Below are 22,080 nucleotides of genomic sequence, written 5' to 3' on the forward strand. Positions count from 1 at the left end.
ATTCTGGACTATCTGCGTTGTATTTTTGACTGACCTGCCGTTACACAAGAGCAGGGAAAGGCTCTGTGGCTGGTTTGGTATGCTCTCCAGCTCTTTTGGGATAGCAGGGTGAATGGAAGGGGAGATAGATATCAAACATCAATCTCTCCTTCCGCTGTAACGACATTTCACCCTGTTAGCGCACCATGCACATCTTGTATAGCCACTCCACAGTCAATCTCTCCCCCCCCCCCCCAATTCCTCGTCTGAATGATATTCTCCTTGCCCATGGCCATCTCCCTCCAAGTGTCTGTCTAAGAACATATGAAATAAAAGTACACAAGGAAAAAGGTACCAGCCAGTTGGCAACATCTGTCCCACCATTCACCACTGCGTCCCTGCCACTGAGAGCCAGGGATGTTAAGGGAGAAGGCTGTCTCCTGGCTGGCATCCTCTGGCCTCGGGGAAGATCTACAGTCCTGGCCATGCCCCTCTCACTGCTGCCTTGCCTCTGCTGGCTTCCTTGGCCCCTGGAGGAATTGGAGGAGAGAAAGGGTTGCTTCTGGCTTGGCTCAACTCTCTGCCTGGCTGGAGGTGAAAGGAAGAGAAGGAAGGAAGGAAGGAAGGAAGGAAGGAAGGAAGGAAGGAAGGTGCCAAGGGAAGAAAAGCATAATGGGACTATTGAAGTGAGGTGGGGGTATCGTGGACCAGACTGATGTACTCACCTCCCAGGACCCATTGTAAGAGCTATCACAGCTCACTGTGATGCTTTAAATCAGGGGTCCTCAAACTCCAGCCCTCCAGGTGTTTTGGACTTCATCTCCCAGAAGACTCAGCCAATCAACATCCACATGCAAATTCCCTTCCTACCTCAGTACTCTACAGCCAATCTGAATAGACTTCCAGAGCCCCACAAAGGCTCCCCTTTCCTCTTTGGCCCTCAGCCAATCACCATCCACAAATTTCCTTCCTACCTCATAATGCCCTCCCTGACATCTTGGCCAATGATCTGAGATTCTGGAAGCTGAAGTCCAAAAAATCTGGAGGGCTGGAGTTTGAGGACCCCTGCTTTAAATGATAAGAGCTGACTTGGATGCCAGCATTATTGCAGAGGCCATAGGTCAGGTGTCCAGTGACTCTGTCAATGAGATCATACTGGATCAATTTGAATCTGTGAGTACTAAGGATGTAGTCAAGCTCCTGGGAAATGAGAAGAAGACAACTTGCCGTCTTGACCTGTGTCCTTCATGTCTGGTCATCCAAGGAGGAGATGCACTTAGGACTCACCTGAGATGTATCATAAATGCATCTCTTCCATCTTGCTTAAAAGAAATGGTGTTACGATCCCTAGGACATGAACAATTACAGACCGGTCTCCCATCTTCCATTTCTAAACAACAACAACAACAACAACAACAACAACAACAACAACAACAACAACATAATAATAATAATAATAATAATAATAATAATAATTTATAGCCCGCCCAATCACAAGGAATCTGGGTGGGTTACAACAATAAAAATATAAAGAATAAAATAAAATAAAATACAAAAAATAAATACAATACAATAAAATAAAAGAGAGCGACGTTAGTTACAGTAATTCACAGTTAGGCCTGATGGAAATTGGGCCTGTCTTTTTCACTCCCTCCCAGGTCTGATGATGACACTTGAAATGGAGGTAGGGCTCTTCTTCTTGAGGCAATAATATAATTTCATTAATTTTAATTTAATTCTTCTCATTAATATAAGAGAAGAATTGGTGGACAGAGTGACATAAGTCACAGTAAATGGGGAGAGGAACTAGGTAGGGAACTAGGCAGGGAAGGCCTGCCTGAAGAGATGCGTCTTAAGAGCCTTCTTAAAGGCTGTAAGAGTAGAAATGTCACGGATCTCCTTCGGCAGGTCATTCCGTAGCTTCGGAGCTGCGATGGAAAAGGCCCTCTGGGTGACTGAGGTTAGCCTAGATTTTATTGGCTGAAGTAGATTCTTTCCCCAGGACCTTAGAGTGCGGGACGGACAGTATGGAAGTAGGCGATCTCTTAAGTATTCTGGACCCAAGCCATGTAGGGCTTTGAAGGTAATCACCAACACCTTGTACCTTGCCCAGAAACTAATTGGCAGCCACTGAAGGGATGGGATTTCAAAACCGGTGTTATGTGATCGTTATGACAAGAACCTGTAATTAACCTGGCTGCCATATTTTGTACAAGTTGAAGTTTCTGAACTTGGCACGAGGGTAGCCCCATGTAGAGTGCATTACAGAAGTCCAATTGAGAGGTGACCAGCACATGTACTACAGTTTCAAGCTCTCCCTACTCCAGGAAGAGGCGCAGCCGAAGCTGATAACAAGTGCTCCTGACTGTTGCATCCACCTGAGCTGTCAGGTGAAGCGACGAGTCAAGGAGCACCCCTAAGCTGCGGACAGAGTCTTTCAGGGGAAGTGTGACCCCATCCAGAACTGGCTGACATAATTCCATACCTGGGCTTGGGTTTCCTATAACAAGTACCTCCGTCTTACCTGGATTCAGTTTGAGTCGGTTTTCCCTCATCCAGTCCATTACCGCCCCAAGACAGGCATTCAGAGGAGAGATGCCATCCATAGACACTGCATCAGTTTGAGACATAGAGAAATATATTTGGGTGTCATCAGCGTACTGATAACATCCTGCCCCATGTCTCCGGATGATTTCTCCCAGCGGCTTCATGTAAATGTTAAACAGCATAGGAGACAATATTGCGCCCTGGGGGCACCAAATTTTAGCTCTCTTTTAGAAGAGCAACTGTCTCCTAGCGCCATCATCTGGAATCTGCCTGAGAAGTAGGAGCAGAACCACTATAGAACAGTGCCTCCGATACCTAACTCTCTCAGGCGTTCCAGAAGGATACCATGGTCGATGGTATCAAAGGCTGCTGAGAGATCTAAGAGTACCAGCAGGGCCACACTTCCCTGTCGATGCTCAGAAGGAGATCATCGACTAAGGCGACCATGGCAGTCTCCACTCCGTATCCCCCCCCCCCCGAATCTGGTTTGAAATGGGATTTCCCCCCTCTCTTCTCTTTCCCTCCTTCCCTTCACTCCAAGGGCAAACTTCTCCACTGACTCAAAGACTTCCCTGCAGCCCCAGCTTCCTTTATGTCCCTTCCCCCAAAAGACAGCTCTCCTGGCTCTCCTTCCCCTGAATGGACCTGAGAGCCCTTGGCAATGGGGCTGCAATGGAGCACCCTCCCCTCCTCTTTCCCTTTCCTCAGGTGAACGCTGACCCTCTTTCTGTGTCTCTCAAAATGGAGGCACTTAGTCTGGACACCCCCTTCCCAAAATCCTGGCTATGTCTGTCTTTATGATGGCTTTATGATCTGTATTTTACACATGATTGCCTCCTGAGGACACTCTGAGGGCTGCCATTGGCTGGAATCCCCTCCCTCCCATCATCCCTGGCCCTGATTGGCTGGAATCCCAGTCCCTCCCACCATCCCTGGCCCTGATTGGCTGGAATCCCAGTCCCTTCCACCATCCCTGGCCCTGATTGGCTGGAATCCCAGTCCCTCCCACCATCCCCGGCCCTGATTGGCTGGAATCCCTGTCCCTCCCACCATCCCTGGCCCTGATTGGCTGGAATCCCAGTCCCTTCCACCATCCCTGGCCCTGATTGGCTGGAATCCCAGTCCCTCCCACCATCCCCGGCCCTGATTGGCTGGAATCCCAGTCCCTCCCACCATCCCTGGCCCTGATTGGCTGGAAGCCCAGTCCCTCCCACCATTCCTGGCCCTGATTGGCTGGAATCCCAGTCCCTTCCACCATCCCTGGCCCTGATTGGCTGGAATCCCTGTCCCTCCCACCATCCCTGGCCCTGATTGGCTGGAACCCCCCTCCCTCCCACCATCCCTGACCCTGATTGGCTGGAACCCCCCTCCCTCCCACCATCCCCGGCCCTGATTGGCTGGAACCCCCCTCCCTCCCACCATCCCTGACCCTGATTGGCTGGAATCCCAGTCCCTCCCTCCATCCCTGGCCATTTTGTATTCTGGCAACCATTTTGTGCTGCTTGTTCCAGAACTTTCTCTGAGGCCTCAGTTGAACAGAGTCCTCTCTTTCTCTCCTGAGGCTCCAGAGTCAAGGAGGCCAGGCTCCTTGGGCCAAAAGGAAGGAAGTGTGTCCCTTTGTGCCTCTGGCCCTCTATTTTGGGGGGAAGGAAGGAAGGAAGGAAGGAAGGAAGGAAGGAAGGGGAGACAGGGACTCAGGGCCAGTGGGGAGGCTGGGCTTTGGGGGCTGGGAGAAAGAGGTGGGAAAGAGACCCTCCCTTTGGGCCCTAGCTGGGGAGAGTCCACTGGTCCTTGCCTCCCGCTTTGGGAAAGGAGACCCCCTCAGCCCCCTGGACTCACTCCTGCCACTCATTCCTAGGGCTGGGACTCAGAGGAGTTTCCTAGGCATTGTCACCTTCTGCCCTCCATGGCCATTGGCACTGACCTTTTCCCATTGCCTTCCCTCCCTCAGCCCTGTGGACCTCCTCCTCCTTCGCACTCACAGCAACCCTTCTCTACGGCTGAGGAGACGGCCTCTGACCCAGGGAAGCTCCGGCCACAAAAGACTGCAGAAGAGGCCTTTCTGGGGCTGCAGGAATCAGGGTCTTTGTACTGAAGGTAGGCCTTTATTCCTGGAGCTGAAAGTGGACTTTGTTTAAATGTTTCAGTCCAGGATTGTGTGGAAAGGTTGCAGCTGAGAGATAGAGTCCATGCTTTGTTGCATAAAGTCCCCAATTCAGTGTCTGGCAGCATTGTCTTCCCAGAAGGTGAAAGTGAAATTTCCAGATCCCAGACACATGAGTCGTTTGTGTGGGGAATATATGTGTATGTGTTCTTTGCTAGAGCTTTGTGAAGTATTTGTTTCACTGGGTTTATAAAATGAATTTACATAGGTCTTCTCTTCCCAAAAATGAGCGTAATCCAGGAAGCAGTCTTTAATCTTAAACCTATACATTTATAGAATTTTATTGTATCAAGTGGTGTGCATACCTTTTAAAAATATACAAAAAGAAGTGAAAATGAATGTGATTTTGACAATGGGTCTGTTCAGAAACACTGCACACAAATATACATATAAGGATTTCTGGATGGCCTCAGCAAGCAGAGAGAGGAGCTGCACACCTCATGCCCTAGCTATGACTGACAGACAGAAACACAGCAGTTAAACTTAGATGAACACACTCATTTGTAATAATGAAATGATTATTTTCACCAGTGTCGAAATGGGGATGGGGGCATGATGAGGGGAGGCTGTCGATCAGATCCGTAAAGTAGTGCGTATCTTATCCAGTCCAGGAGCTAGATCTTCTCTTCGTGGGACATAAAACAGGTCCTCCTCCTCCTCCTCTACATGAAAGAGTAGTCTAATTCTCATCCGTGACTTTGAAACAGCATTTCTTCATTTAAAAAAACTGAGGTGGCATGAATCCTGTTGGTTAACCCTAGAGATTAGACCCACTGAATCCATAAGTGACTGGCGAGTCAAACTATAGGTAATGCCAACTGATTCAGTGATTCTCCTCTGATCAGGACAAAGCATAGTATAGGTTCCAGGTTAGGATTTAGTCCTGCATGTGTAAATCAGGTGCTCCCTTCCCATCAGCTCAATCCTCTGATGCCCCCCAACCTTGGGAGGAGGGCATGATACAATGCAAGGGAGCAAGAAGAGAAGAGAGAGCTCCTTTCCTGCCCTACCTGACCAGGGGCCTCCCTGGGGGATGGAGGGCAACTGGTTTGGGAGAATGAGGGGCCCACTAGACCACACAGCCTGACTCAGCAAAACCCTCCATGCTCCAGTGTTGTTCTGGGTGGAATGAGGCTAAAACTGGCCATTCACTGACCCAGGTCCTACCATAGAGTTGTGGATGCCATCCCGCATGGCCATCCCATGCCTGCTGAGAGTGTCGGGTGCGAGGTATTCGAGAAGCATACAGCCGTGTTTCTGTAGCCAGAAGCAAAATGAGGACATCTTCCTCTGAGGACCACTGGGTACTTGTGGAGATGGTGCACTCATTTCACATCTAGCTACAGGGATATAGACAAGGCCCTTTCCAATTCCCCATCCCCTAATCCCCCACCACTCTCACAAGGCATGGAATAGCTGTTGTGTAGGGGAACTGCAGTGAATCTATGCTAGGTCCAGGGGGCTTTGTTTGGTGCAGAGGGAGGAAGGGGATACCCACCTCTGCATCGGCGTAAAGGAGGCATATATAACCTGCGCATGCCATCAGTAGGATGCCATTCTCTGTGTCTTTGAGCGCTGCCGGGTTTCTTACCAAGCCTACCCTAACCCTGGTCCCTTTTGTCAGGAACTTCATCTCGGCCTCTTCGTACACGGCTTTGGGCCTCTCTTTCTGGAAGTGACCCAAGACCACCAGGACCCCTGCCCACCTGATGGCTGACACAGAGGCCAAGCGGAGGGAGTTGGGCTCCAAGAGAAAGAGGATGCAGAGGTACAAGAACTCTTTGGTGAGTCTAGGTTCTTGACTATTAGTTTCATCTGTGTCAGTGCTGGGCCAGTTCATGAAAGCAAGCGGAGAATATACTCTCCCAATTTAGCAGAGACAGTCCTGGTTAAGCCTCTCTCACCCCACTTTTTCAGGGACTTTTAAAAATACCCCATCCCACTTTCCCCCTTCTCAGCTCACTTCAGTTCCTGAGTGCCATTCAGTTTGCAGCCCATCAACTCAAAAGTGCGGAGAGGAGAGGAAAGAAGGAGGCAGGATATGCCCTTCTCAAGAGGCTGAAGCAAAAGCAAACTGATGTGCCCTTCCTAGCTTGTGTGATCTTCCTCATAAACAACTTTGGCCATCTTCACCCCCTTCTGGATTGCTTGTCGATATATGTCTTGCTTTTCCAATCTGCGAAATGTTGGGGGATATGGGAGAATGTCTCTGGATCTAAATTGGGGTTGGGCCCAGTGGCCCTTATTTAAGATGACGTTTGCCTCTGAAATTTGGCAAGAAATATCTAAATGCACCACAATTCTTTGGTGGCTAAATGTACTATATGTGCTGGGATAGTGAGTATCCTAATCCATCCTCAATATCCCAGCCAAAATTTAAAGTTTATTTCCTGGACTGATTTCTGAAGTGATGAAATACTAATATTTCGGATGCACCATGTGCCTCCCTCCCCTTTTGCTTAGTCACTCTCTGGATGAGGGCTATTTTCTATTTCAGGTGACCTTTGCAGATGTGGCAGTATATTTCTCCGAGGATGAATGGAATCTGTTGACAAAGAAACAGAAACATTTGTACAGTTATGTAATGATGGACAATTATGAGAATGTGGCTTCTGTAGGTAAGGAACCTGAATCCATTGCTCTTTCTATAAAGACTGAGGGTCCTTTTATCCTATATTATTATGTTTCTATGGTTCCACTAGAATAATAGAATCATAGAGTTGGAATAGACCACAAGGGCCATCCTGTTCAACCCCTTTCTGCCATGTAGGAATACACATTCAAATCACCCCCAAGAGATGGCCATCCAGCCTCTCTTTAAAGACATGAGAGAACTCCACCAGACTCTAAAGGAGTATATTCCACTGTCAAAGAGCTCTTACTGTCACAAAGTTCCTCCTAATGTTTAGGTGGAACCTCTTTCCCTGTGTCTTGCATCTATTGTGGTGTCGCCTTTTCTCTGTAGCAACAAAAAGCAAGCTTGCTCCTTGCGCAACATGACAACCTTCCAAATATTTAAACTTGGATATAATATCCACTCTTTATCTTCTTTTCTCCAGGCTAAACATAACCAGCTCTTAAAAGTGTTCCTCACAGAACTTGATAGTTCCCAGACTCTACACCACTTTGGTTGCTCTTCTTTGGGCATGCTCCAATTTGTCAACATCCTTTTTGAATTATGGGGCCCAGAACTGGACACAGGATTATTCCAAGTGAGGGCTGACCAAAGCAGAATAGAGTGGCACTATTACTTCCCTTGATCTAGAAACTATTCTTGCATTGATGCAGCCTAGAATCACTTGGGCCTTTGTAGCTGCCGCATCACACTATTGGCCCATGAAGAGATGAAAGGGCGACACAAAAATCCCTTTTTCTCTAATGTTTCTTTTCCAATCTGAGCTTGCTTAGTTCCATGGTTGATTGCAGAGGCCCTTTATTACCTGATTGCTGGAGTCTGGGGAGGACACCCCCAAGTGCTATGCTTTTAGGGGAATTTCATACTTAGTTCAAAGGAGAGATTGGGGCAACAGGGACCTCAGTAGTTCCGGACACACACACCCCCCCCCCCCCGGCATTAGACGAATTCCGTATATTCCCAAACCCTATTTAAATGAATGAGGCGCCATTAACCCTTATGAGGCATTCCGGCCCTTTTCCCAGTGTGACTTTTAGTGTATGCTGAAATCCGTGTAAGGCATGCCCGCGTATGACGCAGGTGCACTCTACACTCAGGCACACACATATAGGTGTTCACGCACAAAAACAAGAACTAGGTAACAAAGGTGGGACTGGAGATGTTAGGCTTTGCTAATGATAATACATAACCTAGACAGAACTTGATTCCAAGTGCTGACAGTCCAGAATGGTGAGAGAAATCAGTAACTCCCATGGCAAGTGTAGCTGGCAAGTGTACTGAGGTGTTTAGCAATGTAAACCAACAGAGTGTCTGTCTGCAACTGGACTGACGCTAAAGAACAGCCAGTTGGTATATTTGTACTGAAATTGTTGCTAGTGGGCAGAACTTGAGTTTCTATAAGGTTTAAATCGTTTCAGAAAGTTTCCTGGTTGGGGAAAATATGGTCCAAAATCAAATGGAATAAAATGGGTGCTTGGTACAAATACCTAAGACATAAGGGATTAGCACCCCAGTTCTCAGGTCCTTCTTGGCTCTGAATTCCAGTCCCGTTCACAAGCTAATGTACAACGCAATGTGAGCACGATGCTCCCAGATGCAGCTCATCAATAACATAGCAGAATATGGAAAGAAATTTCCAGATACAGGTGTTGGTAATGCACTGACCACTTTTCACACTTAAAAATAAGTCACAGACACAGTTGATTTCATCTGAATCTTTGGAGGTTTTTCATCTTGAGTTGCAAAATAAAAAAAAATTTACAAGCTCTCCTCTCTGACTTCCATCATGTTCACTGTCTCTTGTATAAACAAATACAATTCAGTCCTATCCACAGCAATCCACATGTGACCTGTATACTGTATTGGTTGTGATTCATTTCCTGATGCCACACTATGAAGCGTCCTCTGCAGTTAGCTTGCATCATGCCATGTGCTCTGACTCAGCACTCTCTGGCCATCTCACAGGATATGATGCCACTTTTCAATCAAGATATTTTTACGCATGTTTAAATGAATATTTATTCAACAGTCTGTATGACTATCTGCTTCTACTGATTACCTCAAGGTAGTTCCCCACAATCTCCTCTTTGCTAGCTCCTCTGAGTAAGGATATAATCATTTCATGGATTTGGGGCACCTGCACCAGAATCATGCTCAGGTCACCCACTCCAGCTCTATTAATTTAATCTCAAATAGGGAGGCGTGAACGTAGGGCTGAATGTTGGGCTAACACTTTCCTCTCTTAACTCTGAATTTCAGTATTATCTGTCATTATTCTTCTTTACAGAAGAACTTGTCAGTCATGAGAGAGTCCACACATCAGAGAAGCCATACAACTGCCAGAATTGTGGGAAACATTTTATGTACAAGTCTATCCTTGTCATGCATCAAAGAGTCCACACTGGAGAGAAGCCATACAAATGCCAGCATTGTGGGAATTGTTTTTCTCGGCAGTCAACCCTACTGACACACCAGAGAATCCACACAGGAGAGAAGCCTTACAAATGCCAGCATTGTGGGAACTGTTTTTCTCGGCAGTCCCACCTACTGACACACCAGAGAATCCACTCAGGAGAGAAGCCTTACAAATGCCAGCATTGTGGGAACTGTTTTTCTCGGCAGTCAAACCTACTGACACACCAGAGAATCCACTCAGGAGAGAAGCCATACAAATGCCAGCATTGTGGGAACTGTTTTTCTCAGCAGTCCCACCTACTGACACACCAGAGAATCCACTCAGGAGAGAAGCCTTACAAATGCCAGCATTGTGGGAACTGTTTTTCTCGGCAGTCAAACCTACTGACACACCAGAGAATCCACTCAGGAGAGAAGCCATATTATTGCCAGCATTGTGGGAACTGTTTTTCTCAGCAGTCCCACCTACTGACACACCAGAGAATCCACTCAGGAGAAAAGCCTTACAAATGCCAGCATTGTGGGAACTGTTTTTCTCGGCAGTCTCACCTACTGACACACCAGAGAATCCACTCAGGAGAGAAGCCATACAAATGCCAGCATTGTGGGAACTGTTTTTCTCGGCAGTCCCACCTACTGACACACCAGAGAATCCACTCAGGAGAAAAGCCTTACAAATGCCAGCATTGTGGGAACTGTTTTTCTCGGCAGTCTCACCTACTGACACACCAGAGAATCCACTCAGGAGAGAAGCCATACAAATGCGAGCATTGTGGGAACTGTTTTTCTCAGCAGTCAACCCTACTGACACACCAGAGAATCCACTCAGGAGAGAAGCCATACAAATGCCAGCATTGTGGGAACTGTTTTTCTCGGCAGTCCCACCTACTGACACACCAGAGAATCCACTCAGGAGAGAAGCCATACAAATGCCAGCATTGTGGGAACTGTTTTTCTCAGCAGTCAACCCTACTGACACACCAGAGAATCCACTCAGGAGAGAAGCCATACAAATGCCAGCATTGTGGGAACTGTTTTTCTCAGCAGTCAACCCTACTGACACACCAGAGAATCCACTCAGGAGAGAAGCCATACAAATGCCAGCATTGTGGGAACTGTTTTTCTCAGCAGTCAACCCTACTGACACACCAGAGAATCCACTCAGGAGAGAAGCCATACAAATGCCAGCATTGTGGGAACTGTTTTTCTCAGCAGTCAACCCTACTGACACACCAGAGAATCCACTCAGGAGAGAAGCCATACAAATGCCAGCATTGTGGGAACTGTTTTTCTCGGCAGTCCCACCTACTGACACACCAGAGAATCCACTCAGGAGAAAAGCCTTACAAATGCCAGCATTGTGGGAACTGTTTTTCTCGGCAGTCTCACCTACTGACACACCAGAGAATCCACTCAGGAGAGAAGCCATACAAATGCCAGCATTGTGGGAACTGTTTTTCTCAGCAGTCAACCCTACTGACACACCAGAGAATCCACTCAGGAGAGAAGCCATACAAATGCCAGCATTGTGGGAACTGTTTTTCTTGGCAGTCCCACCTACTGACACACCAGAGAATCCATACAGGAGAGAAGCCACACAAATCCAAGCAGTGAACGAACTTTATTTTTGTAAAGAAGGAATACAAAAATCTTTTTTCAATCCAGCAGTGCTAAGAAAAGGCCCTCATGATTTTATTTGTACGGTTTTTATGTCCATATGTCTGTTTATGTTATATTTTGTTAAGTTTAGGTTTTCATTGCTACTAGTATAGATAATCACTTTGGGTTATAAATTTGGCTGGGGATTATGGGCCGTCGTTTAGGTTAGTTAGATGGGGGACTGGGATTTATTGCAGCTAGCTAGAATAGCAATGATAGCATTCAGAATTTGTGGGATGTTGGCTGAAGAAACATGGGGACCGGTAGTAACAGAAAGGGAACTAGCTTTTTCGAAAGTCTGGGGCGGGGAGAGATTATGCGTGTGAGAAGGATGGCAAAGTGGGGCTGGTTAATAGTGGGGGATAGATTATGGTAATTGTAGGTGGGGGCTAGGTTTGGTAGAAGGTGGAGTTTTAGGTTTTGGAGTTTCAGTATATTCTTTGGCTTGGGGAGGCAGTTCTGGCTTAAACACTGAATTTCTGGCTGTGTTTTCAATAAAGGTCTTTGTTATTTCAACACATTGGACTCTTTGATGCACAGAAGTTGTGAATTTGCACAAAACTGACCCTTTCTTCTCCCCTCAGTCCTCAGCAACATTCCCAGCCATAAGAACAGCAGAGGCAAACACGCATACATCTATATATATCTATATCTATATACATACAGTATACACAGAGAAGCTATTTCCAAAGCAGAGTCTTCCTTTCCTGCCTTTCCTGGGCACCACTGTGGCCTCTTCAAAATCTCCTCAAAAGAAGGAAAGGAGGGAGGAATAAGGAAGGAAGGAAGGAAGGAAGGAAGGAAGGAAGGAAGGGGAGGCTGCTGAACCCCCGGCGCGCTCCTTCCCTTCCCTCAAAGGCTGCCAGTGGAGTAAACAGCAGCAGCAGTAAGGCCCTGGTGATCCCTGCACATGATCAGAAGGGGCCTTTGAATGTATGTGCGAATGCGCAGTCTCAGATTTTAAGGCAACTATTGACGGTGCTGAACCATATCCCTCAAACTCAGCATCTTAGAGGGTATTAAAACTGAGAACAGGTCGACATGGAAGCCAAGACCCATGATTGCTCCTGCATTCAACTATGTTCCAGACTGCAATCTGCCGTGTCCATTGGACCTCAAGGGGAGCCACCGAGAGCCAAACAAGCTCCCTTTCTATAGCCCTGTCCTGGGTTTTCCGTCGGGGTCATTGGATTCCATGGTAAAAGGCCTGGCAGGAAAGTAGCTGAGGCTTACCTTCGCCAAAGTATAGTTTCCTGCTTGTTGGAATAAGCTTTCAAGCACTCGCCGATGTGGTCGCCTATCTCAACAGACAGCTGAGCATAAGATTCTCCAGTTCTTCCACCAAGTGCCCCTTGCCTGGGTTGTCCAGATCTTGTATGGCCTTCCTGACTGGCTGCATCTTCTCTTCGCACTGAAGAGGGGAACAAACAGAGAGGAGCCATGTGAAAGTGAAGGGTTGGAGGGAAGGTGGGAGGAATTTTTTTAACTTGCCTATTGCTTTGGACAGCTAAGTAAAGAGGAAAATCAGCTCATCTAAAATGTGATGCAGGAGAAGAGTTCAATGGATACTCTTTTCTGCATGTTTTCAGCATGATAAGAGTGGCAGAAAACATACAATGTCAAATGTTTCCTGGTTATATACTCTTCCTCCTCTTCTTCCTCCTGTTCCGCAATGGCTATGGGCTCACAGGGCTCACTCCCAGCTGCAACGTAGACAGGGCCCTGTGGTGGGTTCCCTTTATCTCCAACTTTGGCCTCACTGTCTTTGGCCAGTGAAAGAAGAAAATTGGGCAGGTTAGTCCTAAAGCAAAATTAGGGATGTGACAAAATCAGGGATCTGACCATTGAAAGAAAGGAGGGAAAGAAGGTGTGACAGTGCCTTGTTGTGGTGCTGCTGGTGGTGGTGCTGGTGTGTCTCCAAGTCATTTTGGACTAATGGAGACCCAAAGATGCTTTTGTTCATTCTACATTTTGTATTCTTAGCCACCTTGAGACCCACCCATGGGAGAAAGATGGGATGAAATGTAATAAATAATACAACCATACAGTTAAAAGAAGGTACAATAGGAATGAATGAATAAGAATCATAGAATCATAGAATCGTAGAGTTGGAAGAGACCACTAGGGCCATCCAGTCCAACCCCCTACGATGCAGGAAATCCAAATCAAAGCATCCCTGACAGATGGTCATCCAGCCTCTGCTTAAAGACCTCCAGAAGGATGCTTTCAGGTGAGATCAACCAGTCCAACTTGTGATGCCATCACAAAGCAGGAGTAGGTTCCACTGTAAGGAAGACAGTACTCAAAACACTAACATAAAATAGGAAACAGGCAAACTAACCCAGAGAAATGCTCTTGTCCTGAGGTCTCTCCTCCTTCTCTCAGCCTCAACTGACTCAACTCCCACCTTGGCCAAGATTCCCAATTCTTTCCAAGGAAACCAACCAAAGAAACACATTCTCCTTGGTTCCATCTGACCACTTCTCCATGAGTCCAATGACATGGGTTACATTTCTCTTAATAGGATGATTTCAACTGCTTTTTTAAAAGTTCACAGTCAGCTCTCAGGATCCACAGATTCTGCATCTCAATCTATCCCCAAAAAGCCAACCTTGATTTTGCCATTTTATGTAAGGCGCATCATACTACAACCCCATTGTTTGTAATAGGACTTGAACATCCACGGATTTTGGTTACTAAGTGGGGTCCTGAAACCAAACCTCAGCAGATACTGAGGTCAAACTGTAAATAATGTTCAAATGCTTTTTATTTTCAGAATAAACAACCATACAATCAATAAAATTACAATTCAAACATACATCACACTTGTTCTTGTTTTCTTATTATTACCATCTACTTCTTCCATCTACATCTTTCTCCTTCCTACCTCCTCCATTCTTTAAACCGCATGTCATCCTACCTTCCTACTACCTTCTTTCTCATTCTTTCCAAATCTCTCCTCCTTTCTTTCTCTCTCCTTCATAACTGTACCACTCTCTTTCTCATCATTACACTCTACCCAACTGTATCCTCTTCTTTCTACACTTACAACTACTTTCAACTACATACCTCTCTTTTTACCACCTCTATCTTCTTACTCCCTTTCTTTCTCACTTCTAGAATAGGAAAGATCTTATTTCAGCTTCCTCACTTCTAATTTATCCTATACCTTTCCATGTATCATAAGTTTCCTTTCTCTATTTCATACTTACTTTACTACTACACTTCTATCCTGTTACTCAATTTACATTCTTCTACTCTATCCAAAGTTCAGTTAATGCACAGAAAAGAATCTACAATGTTATCTCCTTCTATCTCCTTTGAAGGCTGACTGGTGCATTTCTGCATCATTATATACAACAGTGATGACTCCACTCCACTCTTATGCTCTCTAACTCTGGGTGAATATAATAATAATAATAATAATAATAATAATAATAATAATAATTTATTCGGATCTCGCCTTTTCCTGAAGGAATAAAGGCAGGTTACAAGAAAGAGTAATAAAATACAATATGTGTAAACTGTACATTTAAAATAATAGCCAAACCCTAATCCTCCCTCCCGGACCCAAGTCCCAATTATAAAAGTAAATTATGGGCCTGAACAGACAGGCCAAAATAAAGCTGCTTTGGGTCACTTTGGAGGTATGCTGTTCAGATGACACATGCATCTTAAGAGGCCAGAAGCTGCACCAAAGCTGCGCTCCAGTCCTTACGATTGTAGCATGGCTTTGGCATGGCTTCCGGCCTCTTAGGACACATGCATCATTTAAATAGCATACCTCCAAAGTGACCTGAAGCAGCTTTATTTTGGCCTATCTCTATGGGCTCTAAGTAAGATAAATTACAATATAGATAAGAAAAAGATAAAATGGTCTAACATTAGGGTGGAGAGGATGAGGGGAGAACTTCTATCTATGCAGGGTAGCCGGGGTATCAGTATCAATAACAGTGAAAAGCCCTAATCTGGAAAGGCCTGCCGAAAGAGATCTGTCTTAACAGCCTTTTTAAAGGCTTCTAAGGTGGTGGTGTGATGGATCTCTTCCGGAAGGTCATTCCAAAGCCTAGGAGTGGAAGAAGAAATGGTCCTCTGGGTTGTTGTAGCCAACCTAGTCTCCTTGGGCTTTAGGAGATTTTCTCCAGTGTGGGAGGATTGTGTGGAAGAAGACACTCCCGCAAGTAGTCAGGACCCAAGCCATGTAGGGCTTTAAAGGTTACAACCAACACCTTGTATCTTGCCCAGACACTAATGGGCAGCCAGTGGAGGGATTTAAAAGCCTCCCTTTGATTCTCTTGGATCCCTCTCCAAAATCTCAGGGTCCCACAAAGACTCCCAAGAGAGGAGAGGAGGCCTGGCAGCCGGAGAAGAGGGGAGGAGGAGGAGGGCTTCCTTGCTTCCAGCCCCCAAAGCTGCCTCCCTACAGAAGACCCTCCAGACCCCATCCTTGGCTCCAAAATGGGTTCTCTTCCCCCTCAGCCACCCTTCTCACAGAGTAACCAAATTTGGGGGTCCCCCATCGCCCTGGTGGCGCAGTAGTTAAATGCCTGTACTGCAGCCATTCACTCAAAACCCCAAGGTTGCGAGTTCAAGACCAGCAATAGGGCCCAAGCTCGACTCAGGCTTGCATCCTTCCGAGGTCGCTAAAATGAGTACCCAGACTGTTGGGGGCAAATTAGCTTACTTGCTAATTAGCTTACTTGCTGTTCACCGCTATGATCTTTGGAATAGCGGTATATAAATAAATAAATTAAAAATAAACAAAACAAACAAAAAACAAAACAAAACAAATCTCAAAGCACCCACCTTCCCTTCCCTGTCAAGGAAACCCAGAAGGAGCCCTTCTTCTTCCTAAGCAGCCAATGGTCAAAGCCACCAGCCTTCTAGAACCCTATTCAGGCTCCAAGCCAAGCGCCAGCCTTTCCCAGAATTCCACGCTCTCCCTCCTCCCAGCGGAGGAGACCGGGAGACAGAGCAATGGGTGCAAACTCCAGGGAAAGAGAGTTTATTGTCTTAAACTTGTAATTCCAGTTGTGTCCCTTTATGAGGGAGAAAGGGATATTATTATTATTATTATTATTATTATTATCATCATCAACAACAATTATGGTAATTAGCTTATTGTTCCCAAAACCACAGAGCCTTGTGAAATCTCAAAGACGGTGTTTATCTCACGGAGGTTTCTGCAGCTCTTTGCAGCTCAGATCCGAAGCCTCTGCGGATCCAACGATGCGAATTCAGGCAACAACGTTTTGTGTTATCACACGCGATTGCTTTCTTCTTCTTTTTAAATAAAGTTTATTGAGTTTAAAATAAAACATACATACATACATCTTTCTAAAAAACAACCTACAGCTACATTGACAAAGTATATGATGTATCACTATTTGTATGTAGCCCTTTATCCTCAGAGGTTCACCAGCCAGTTCTTTGGCTTCTCCCATCTCAGAACTTCTTCAGATCAGCTCCCTGCTCCTTTTATCTTTCTTATCTCACTCATCCAACTACTCACACTTTCCCATGTCTCTTCCTCCTCGTTCATACATACTCTAACCTTCTTCACTTACTTACTCTTCTCTCGTCTCTTTACAAATCTGCCTCTGAATCTACATCTTCTACACACCTTGCTAATCTATCAACTACTTCTTCTAACATCCTCATCTCCCTCATTAAAAGAATTCCGCCTCCATTGATTTATAAAGCTTAGTCCTCTCTTGCAATCCACTTCTCTTCTGTCGGTTCAGTTGTCCATTTGAAGTATAAGTTCTAGAAGATGGTCTGTTTACTGATATGAAATGATACAAATGGATAAACTCTCCTGTAGGATTAAAGAAGGCTCCTGGGAGACTGTTCCTAAGGACTGGTGCAAAGTCTTAGACCACATTAAGAAGAAATGGGGTGATATAATTATATGCTATTATCAGCTAGATCTTGAGATACTATGTTAGAGGTTAAAGAGATGATTACTTTTCTCTCTCTGAAAGCATGCTGGAAGAAATCTATTGGTTTACTTTGTTCTTGGAACAGTTTACCCTTTACTATAATTCTGAATTTGGTGAAAATAGTTATCCTTCAAGACTGGGCAGCTCTTTCGATCTCCCTTTCTTTGCATACAGGATCCTGGTGATAGAAACCATATACATTAAGGTTTTCTCATGTTTCTTATCCAGATTACCTTCAAACATTCCTAATAACATAGCTTCAGGGTTAATGGAAGTAGGAACCTATAGCTTTGTGACATTTTCAGCATATATTATTTGTATGTATGTGTTTTAGCCAATTTTGCTGGTGCTAGATGCCATCTGAAATACATCATGTACCAATGTTCCCTAAGGATTTGGGCCATTGTCAATTTAATGCTTTGATTCCATGCTTTCCCCCATTGATTTAAATGGATAGTGTGACCACAGTCTTTGGCCCATTTCATCATTGATTGCTTGATTATTTCTTGCTCTGAGTCCCAGCTTAGTAACACCTTTTATATTTTACCCATCAGACCTTTTTGATATCCTTTGATCAATAAAAGCTTTTCTAGCTCTGAACTATAGTCTTTTTTCTCCCATGATTTTAGGTCTTGCTGTGTTTTGGAGCATATTTGTTGATATTCAAACCAATTCAGACTAAAACCTTGTAAGTTTAAACCTTTTTGTGTTTTAATTTCTATTTCTTCACCCTTAAACTTTAAGAGATCATCATAAATAATCCAATTCCCTTCTCTCTCCATTTTCGTTCTGTAAATGGCTTCTAAAGGCGAGGCCCATTTTGGGAATCCCATAACTATCCGACCTTTATACTTGTTCCAAATCCTAAATAACGCATGTCTAATACAATGATTGTTAATTGAGGGATCTGCTTTTTCTTTGTCATATAAGAGAAAGGCATGCCTTCCAAATTTAAGGCCTTCCTCTTCCAATTCTCATGATTCTTTATCCTGCAAATTAATCCAGTTTTTAATTAGCCTCATCATATAATTTAATATTTGGAACCATTAACCCTCCTCTTTCCTTTGCGTCTTGTAAGACCTTTAGTTTTACTCCAGGATTTTTTCCTCCCAAATGAAGTCTGTTAAATCCCTTAAGCATTTTCTCTGGGATTATAATAGGGAGAGTTTGAAATAAAAAGAGGGTTTTAGGTCATATCTTCATTATAAAGGCAGCTATCTTACCTAAGAAGATAAGTGCAGTTTATTCCAATTATTAATTTCATTGTAATTGTTTTTCCACAGAGAGCCATAGTTATTCCCGAAGAGTTCATTTGTTTTATTTGAAATAATTAATCCTAAATATCTAATTTTCCCTTCAATTCCAGTGAATCCGGTTAGTTTGGACATTTGTTCTTTATTCATATTTTTCGTTAAAATCGTGGATTTTGGTAAATTCACTCTGAAACCACTAAAGTCTCCAATGTTTTTAAGAGCCTTGATAAGCTTATCTGCATTATCTAAGGGCTCCTCTAGATCTATAAACAAATCATCCGCATAGTCTTTTATTTCATATGTATGTTTGTTAATTGTTACTTTCTTCAAATCAATATCCAATTTTTCCTTCCTAATTAAAATCTCAGTCACAACTAAGAAGAGAAGGGGAGATAAGGGGCATCCTTGACGCGTTCCCTTTTTAATTGGAAAGGAGGGGGTTTTCTCTCCGTTTCTTAAAATATTAGCCTTTTGATCCGAATACAATCTCTTTATCCATCTACGAAAATCATCTCCTATATTCATCGCCTCTAAGATTTTAAAGATTGTGTTCCAATTTACAGAATCGGATGCTTTTTGTAGGTCTAAAAGAAATAAACCTGTCTGCTTGCCATTATGTCTATGATAGTCCTCCGAAATATTCAAGGCATGCCGTGTGTCCTCTTTTAGTTGTCTTCCAGGGAGAAAACCTTTCTGATCCACATCAATAATTTTACTTAAGATCTTTTTAAATCTTTTAGCCAAAATCGCTGTGTATATTTTGTAGTTAGAGTTTAATAACGAGAGAGGCCTATAATTAGCGGAGTCATCGTCTGCTTTGCTTTCTTTCAAACTTAAGGTAACATTCGCTTCTTTCCATGTATCTGGTCTTTTACCAGTAAGAGCTTCTTTGGAAACTTGGTCTAAGGGGTGGCATAACTCTTCCTTAAATGCTTTATACAAATATAAGGGAAAGCCATCTGGGGTTTTATGGGCTTTCCCTTCCTCTATTGCTTCTAACATTTCATCAATAGTTATATCTGGCTCTAAGAAATTTCTTTGTCCTTCGTCTAGTTTCACTATTTCTTCTATGTTACGCCAATCAAGTGAGTTTTCCACCTTGAGATTTTCACTTCCGTATAAGTTTTTGAAGTATTCAAAGAAGGTCTGTTTAATATCCTCTTGTCTTGATAATATTTTCCCGTCTTTCTTGATTTTTAAAGTTTGGTTTCTTTTATTATTATTATTATTATTATTATTATTATTATTATTTAAAAATACTCTTTACATACATATATACACACTCATTTAGACTGATTACATAACACAAAATAAGAAAGAGAAGAGAAAAAAAGGAAAAAAAAGTCAAAGGCATCATCAATGATACATCTCATTCATAAGCTTATTTCATGTGCCCCTTCCCCACCCCATAAACAAGAAAAGAGAAAACAAAGAAAGCGAAGAGAGTAAGTACTTATAGACAAACTAATCGACAAATCAACGAATCAAACCATACAAATAAAAGAGTCTTCCAGTTTCAGATCCCTCTATTCCATTTTATAATTCTTCTTTCTATATCTATACAGCTGTGAATTTCTTATTTCATTCCTCGATTTAAATCAGCTTTCCTTATCGCACCACTCTTTAAATTTCTCTTTTTCCATTACTGTTTATCTGGTATGTACTATGGTATCCACTGCTCATTTCTATTTCTTATTTATTCTATTATATCAAACTCGTCTGGGAATTACCGTCTCTTCTTTTATTTGTCCTCAAGGGAGACTACCACTCTTTTCGTCCTATCATTTCTTAACCTTAAGTTATACATATATATTTATTGGAGCGCTCCAGATCATGTCCAGCGTTTCTTACAATATTTGGATAGGGGTAACCATATATCTTCATAATTCTCCTCATATTTAACAGTATCCTTTAAATGTGTGGTAATCATATCCATCTCTACCACATCCAGTGCTTTTATCAACCATTCCTCTACATCTATTTCTCCCTGGTTTTTCCAATTTCTGGCGATTACTATTCTTGCTGTTGTGATTAAGTAGAGTACTGGCTTCAAGTATTTTCTAACCTCTATGTCAGTGACAATGTTTAACAAATACATTTCTGGAATTAGTTTTACATTTATATTATACATACTTTTTATGCAATTGTATATCGCTTTCCAGAATTTTTGTATTACCGGACAAGACCACCACATGTGATAGAAGGTTCCCAATTGCTTACCACACCTCCAACAATCTGTCTCTCTAGTATTATACATCTTGACAATTCTGATTGGGGGGAGATACCATCTGTGTAGCATCTTTATATAATTTTCTCAAATATCCACACACACCGTGAATTCTAAATCTTTGCCCCATGCTCTTTCCCAATCTTCTAGTCTGATGTTTCTGCCAATATTTTTTGCCCATTCAACCATACAGGGTTTGATAGTTTCTTCTTCAACATCTATTTTTAGGCAAACTTTGTATAGCTTAGATATCATCCCCTTACTATCTATTCCTTCATTCATTATTATCATGTCCAATTCTGTTTTTTCCATAGTCATTCCGTGTTGTTTCATATCATCTTTAAATCTCCCTACAAGCTGCCTATATGTAAACCAACCCATTTCTAATCCCTCCTGTATCATTTGTTCCCTGCTTTTCATTTGTATCCTTCCATTCACATTTTCCACCAAATCTTTGTATATCAGCCATCCCCTGTCTATTAATTTACTTCTCTTCATGAGGGCTTCATGTGGTGACACCCATAACGGGATATGTCTATAAATTTTTCCTTTATATTTAGCCCACATTCGTAATAAAGCTCTTCTTAGTATATGGTCATTGAATTCTTTATTTTGTATTAGTTTACCATACCATAGATATGCATGCCACCCGTATCTAATGTTGAAGCCTTCCAAGTTTAGCAAATTTTCATTATCCAATTTGATCCAATTCATAATCCATTCAAGACAATTTGCATGAAAATATAGTCTTAAATCTGGGAGTGAGAGGCCTCCTCTTTCCCTTACATCCACCATTATCTTCCACTTTATTCTTGATTTCCTTCTCGACCAAATGAATTTCTGTAGATCCTTCCTCCATTGGTTAAAAACTTTCTCGTTTAGTATCACTGGCAGATTTTGATAATAAAACATTAATTTAGGTAGAATATTCATCTTTATTAAAGCAATTTTTCCCATCAAAGATAGTTTCAATTTAGACCATTTTAACAGTTTCTTTTTTATCTCCTGCCATGTTTTCTTGTAATTGTTTTCGAATAATTCTGAGTTCCGATTAGTGACTACTATGCCTAAATACTTGATTTTTTTCTGTATTTGTATATTTGCTATCTCGTTTAGTTTCTTTTTTCCTCCCTCATCTATATTCAGTGTTAACAATGCTGATTTGTTTTTGTTTAATTTTAGACCTGCCCATTGTCCATACTGTTCAATTATTTCAATGGCTTTAGGAATGCTTTTCAAAGGGTCTTCTGTTATTAATG

The 22,080-nt window shown here is 43.3% G+C and overlaps 1 protein-coding gene across 1 annotated transcript in view; it reads left to right on the plus strand.

Moving 5' to 3' along the window:
- The window catches only part of LOC149301640 (uncharacterized), a 146,579-nt gene that overhangs the window by 72,618 nt on the left and 51,881 nt on the right, over positions 1 to 22,080 (plus strand). The window contains exon 8 of the mRNA XM_089484129.1: positions 9,780 to 11,326. Coding sequence (XP_089340255.1) covers positions 9,780 to 11,326 — 1,547 coding nt within the window. The remainder of the gene's footprint in view (positions 1 to 9,779; positions 11,327 to 22,080) is intronic.

The sequence above is a fragment of the Sceloporus occidentalis genome, unplaced genomic scaffold (assembly GCF_023333645.1).
Source record: "Sceloporus occidentalis isolate IW3139 unplaced genomic scaffold, rSceOcc1.0.p SCAF_21, whole genome shotgun sequence".
Classification (NCBI taxonomy): domain Eukaryota; kingdom Metazoa; phylum Chordata; class Lepidosauria; order Squamata; family Phrynosomatidae; genus Sceloporus; species Sceloporus occidentalis.